Genomic DNA, 4,674 nt, shown 5'->3' with positions numbered 1-4,674 from the left:
TCCCCAGGAGCCCAGGGTCCCTGTCAGGCCGGACGCCTCTGCTGGTCCCCTCCCTCTCCCCATGCGCTCGGTGTGGCCCTTACCTGTGAAGCACACGGGGCACTTAAAGGTGCCGCCCATGCCCTCGAAGCTGTGCTCGATGAGGTGGCAGAGCAGCTTGGCCGGGGAGTCGAACATCTGGTTGCACAGCTTACACTCGTGGTTGATGCCTTCCTCTGCAAGGAAGCGGATGTCAGTGACCTGCACACCAGGCCCCTCCCCGCAGAGCCACGCCCCTCCCCTCAGAGCCACCCCACACCACCCACGCCCCTCCCTGCAGAGCCACGCCCCTCCCTGCAGAGCCACCCCACACCACCCACGCCCCTCCCTGCAGAGCCACGCCCCTCTCTACAGAGCCACGCCCCGCACGCCACGACCCTGCCCCCGATCCCCAGAACTGGGGCTGGTGTGGGGCTGCGGATGCCAATCCCCATCCCAGCCCCAGACAGTCCAGCCACCCCCCAGCTTACGGACCCCAGAGGACCGGCTCCCAAAGAGCTGGCACTTGAGGGCGCCATTTGCTGGGATTTGTCCTGCAGGCCCAGCGGCAGGCCGCACAGGCCACCTCCAAGGCCTGAACCCCAGACCGTGTCACATGGCGAGGGCCCCAGGATGGGGTCCAGCAGGACTTTAACAATCCAATAGAATATTTACTGAGCATGTACTATGTGCCAGGCGCCTTGAGCTGGGGACTGGGGGCGGGGGGGTGCTGTCCCCCATTCTAGTGGTGAGGCAAACCGATCGTACACAAAGATGATTAACACGTAACGGCAATGGGAGTTGCCGTGGAAACATGGGAGTCCTCCTGGTGGGTCGGAACAGGAGTTCTGGGGTGAGCCTGTGCCGGGGCCGGGGCAGGGCGGGGGTGAGGGCCGAGGGGCACATGGACGCGCACTGCAAAGGGCCTCTGGCCACCGGGGGACTTTGGGATTTTCCTCTCAGAGCAGCGGTTCTCAACCTGTGGGTCGCGACCCCTTTGGAGGTCGAACGACCCTTTCACAGGGTCGCCTAAGACCATCGGAAAACGCATACATAATTACATACTGTTTTTGTGATGAATCACTATGCTTTCATTATGTTCAATGTGTAACAATGAAAATACATCCTGCATAGCAGATATTTACATTCCGATTCATCACAGTAGCAACATTATAGTTATGAAGCAGCAACGAAAATAATTTGATGGTTGGGGGGTCACCACAACATGAGGAACTGTATGAAAGGGTCGCGGCATTAGGAAGGTTGAGAACGCTGTCTCAGAGGGACAGGCAGCCACCGGAAGGCATCGCACAAAAACACAGGCAATGAGGTGCTCTGTTATGTTTTTAGCAGGCGGCCCACCCTGTGGCTCCCACACAATGGCAGGCACCCTGTCCGGCTTCCAGATGCGAACCTGGCTCCATCGCCCCACCTGGGAGCTGCGGAGACCCTGAACATCCACCCGAAGGCTCCCAGGGAAGAGGCGGTGCCCTGAGCACCCGCGTCACACCCACACCCAGAGCCCAGGCCTCGCAGACCCTCCCGGAATCCGCAGGGCAGAGTTCAAATCCTGGCTTCTCCAAACCTGTTCCTGCTGGTGAATAAGGGCCACCCCAGGCCCTGCCCCATGGGCTGTGAGGAAGGGAGGGGCTGGCACCTGGGACCGCAGTGGCCCAGTGGTCTTCTGACCAGTGTGACCCCAAAAATAAAGTCTTTTTGTTTTTAAGTTACCGCCATCCAAAAACAGCCTTCCTCTTCAAGTTGACGTGAGGATTAATTAAGCTAATAACATTAATAATTATGAAAAAAGGGTTGTTTTTGTTTTTTTAGACTCGATTTCAGAGCGAGGAAGAGAGAGAAATAGAAACATTGATGAGAGAGAAACGCCCATTGGCTGCCTCCTGCACGCCTCCTGCTGGGGATTGAGCCGGAAACCCAGGCATGTGTCCTGCCTGGGAATCGAACCGGCGACCTCCTGGTGCTTGGGACGGCACTCAACCACTGAGCCACACCGGCCGGGCAGAGAAGGGGTTTCGACCCGCCCCGGCACACAGCAAGTGCTCAATAAGTGCTTGCTGCCAGCTCCGCATATCTGAGAACATTATCTGGGACAGCCAAGGACGCAGGCTCCCCTCGGGCTCCCGGGGGCCCAGCCTCACCACCGGCGCCAGGTGCTCTGACGTGCCCGCAAAGACAAGAATTGGGCAGCAGAGGGGCTCTGCCGGTGGCAAGACACAGACACAGATGGGCTGGGGCTCTCAGCCAGCCCCTGGGTCCCCGGGCCCTGGCAGGGGCTGGCAGCGACAGCAGGCGTCCCCCCGGCCGGGCACCCTGCCGCAGAGGCGCACGCACACGTGGGCGTGCCAGCGGGCCTGCCCCACATAGCCCACTGGCAGCATCTACCGGGTGTTTGTCCTGCCCCTGGAGCCCTGGCAACTAGGCCACACGCACCCGGTAGAGATTCAGGCAGCTCTTCCACGGATCCTCGCGGAAAAGAATTCATTGACAAGTTCAGGGACACGGTGCGGGCTCAGCACACACAGGCCCCATGCACGTCCTCCTCTTCCCTCGGGGAGACTGTCACCGTAATTAGAGATGGCCTCCGATGTGGGGGGCTGCCTCAGAGACCCCCAGCGCACCCTCTGCCCCACAAACCATGCTTCTTACTGCCTGGTATTGAGTATGGATTCAAGGAATGAAAAATGAATGAATGAATGGGAGACAGCACCCTTGCACATGGCCTTCCTATCAGAATGGGGACGCCTCTTGGACATTAATGAGGCAGAGAGTGTGTGAAAAAGACCTTGTAGGGAGGACTCTATGACCGTTCATCACATAAGCTGAACCTCAGAATTCACCCTGCTGGCTGGGAAAAACACATTTCCAGAAAAGAAAAAAGTGGGCTCAGAGAATCCGACTGCATCCTGAGTTAGTACAGCCTTGGGGGGATGGAGAGAGGGGTTGCTCTGAATCCTTCCCCATCCGTGTGTGTCCCACCTGGACAGGCAGCCTCCCCGGACTATGCCAGCACACACAGCTGCCCCTGGCTGGGCAGAGCGAGCCTGGACTCATCTCACCGTATCCGACGAGTCTTTCTGACCCTGGCAGCCGGGCGAGGGGCACAGATGCTGCCTTCTCCTCCTCAGAGCCCCGAGACATCAGGTCCCGCCTGGGTCCACAGGAGAGGCTCGGGAAATACTCACGGAGGAGAGATGCCCCAGGCGGGCCCTCCCCCCTGCCCGCCAGCGCCCCCGGCCAGGCTGAGAGGGCGAAGGAGGATTTACTGCTCTGCCTAGCGAGGCCTTCAGCCACTTGGCCGTGAGTGGAGCCGTGCCCGTCTGACACACCAGCACCAGGAGGACAAAGAAGGCTCCTGCAGCTTATAATCCGAGGCCTCAGGGCTGACAGCCCCTTTCCGTCCTCCGAGTGCCGAGCGATTCGTCAGCGGGTCCCCCTGATTCATAGGCGCAGCTACGCCGCACCCACGTTCATAAAAACGCGCCCAGTCAGGCAGCGGGGGCCGCGGCCGTTCCACCGCCAGGCAGCCGCCACTGCAACAACTCGCAGCCCTACACCAGCGTGGACGGGAGGTTCCAGCTAATTGGATCCACGTTCCTCCTTCTCCCCAAAGTGCCGAAAATGGGGAGCCGGGAGAGGGGAAATAAAGGCAGCAAGACGTCAAAGGGAGGTGCAAACAGCAACGCCTGAGGGTCCCTCGGCCTGGGAAGCACTTGCGTTCAGGGCAGCCCATCCGGTCGGCAAATCTTTCTGAAGAAGGAGGCCCTGTCCCCACCGAGGGGGTTGGAGGTGCTCTGTGGGGTGTCCGTTATATGCACCTCTGCCCAGGAAACCACCCAGGAAAACATGTGGGAGGACCTAGTTAGAGGGCAGCGCTCCTCTGTGCATCTGTGACCAGGGGGGCCAGCCCGAGGTGACCAGGGGGGCCAGCCCGAGGTGACCAGGGGGGCCAGCCTGAGGTGACCGGGTGAGTCAGCCCGAGGTGACCGGGTGAGTCAGCCCAAGGTGACCGGGTGAGTCAGACCGAGGTGACCGGGTGAGTCAGCCCGAGGTGACCGGGTGAGTCAGCCCGAGATGACCGGGTGAGTCAGCCCGAGGTGACCGGGTGGGCCAGACCGAGGTGACCAGGGGGGCCAGCCCACGGATGCTGACAGACTTCACCTCCTCCGTCATGTCCACCCTGCCACGTTGACAACCTCTCATTCTGTCCCAAGTCGCAGGGTCCAAAGACAGCAGTCCCCTCGAGAATGGCTTTCCAGGGCTCTCAGAGCGCACAGCACGCGGGGGACCTGGTGCAGAACGGCAAGGCTGCCTGGGAACCCGGGCGCAGGATTCTGCGAGGGAAGACCTCTCCTTTCTATTCCTTGTGTTCGTTTTAATAGCACAGGACAGGCATCCGCAAGTGAGACCCACACATACAGCTCAAGTGGGTTATGCAGCCCGACTCACGTGCAATGCAGAGTCCGCCAGCTCCTTGCACCCCATCTTGCCTCCCGGCCCCCAGAAGTGGCGGTTGGCACCAGGAGTCTATTGAGTTATTATGATTTTTAAAAAATATATTTTTATTGATTTCAGAGAGGAGGGGAGAGGGAGAGAGAGATAGAAACATCAACGATGAGAGAACATTGATCAGCTACC

At 59.8% G+C, this 4,674-nt stretch overlaps 1 protein-coding gene across 1 annotated transcript in view; it reads right to left on the bottom strand.

The window, feature by feature from the left end:
* ZNF521 (zinc finger protein 521) overlaps positions 1-4,674 on the bottom strand; it is a 204,678-nt gene that overhangs the window by 26,501 nt on the left and 173,503 nt on the right. Inside the window, exon 5 of the mRNA XM_015564690.1 lies at positions 84-215. Within this exon, the coding sequence (XP_015420176.1) occupies positions 84-215 (132 nt within the window). The remainder of the gene's footprint in view (positions 1-83; positions 216-4,674) is intronic.

Source organism: Myotis davidii, unplaced genomic scaffold (assembly GCF_000327345.1).
Source record: "Myotis davidii unplaced genomic scaffold, ASM32734v1 scaffold181, whole genome shotgun sequence".
Lineage (NCBI taxonomy): Eukaryota > Metazoa > Chordata > Mammalia > Chiroptera > Vespertilionidae > Myotis > Myotis davidii.
This window is presented reverse-complemented; position numbering and strand designations above follow the sequence as displayed.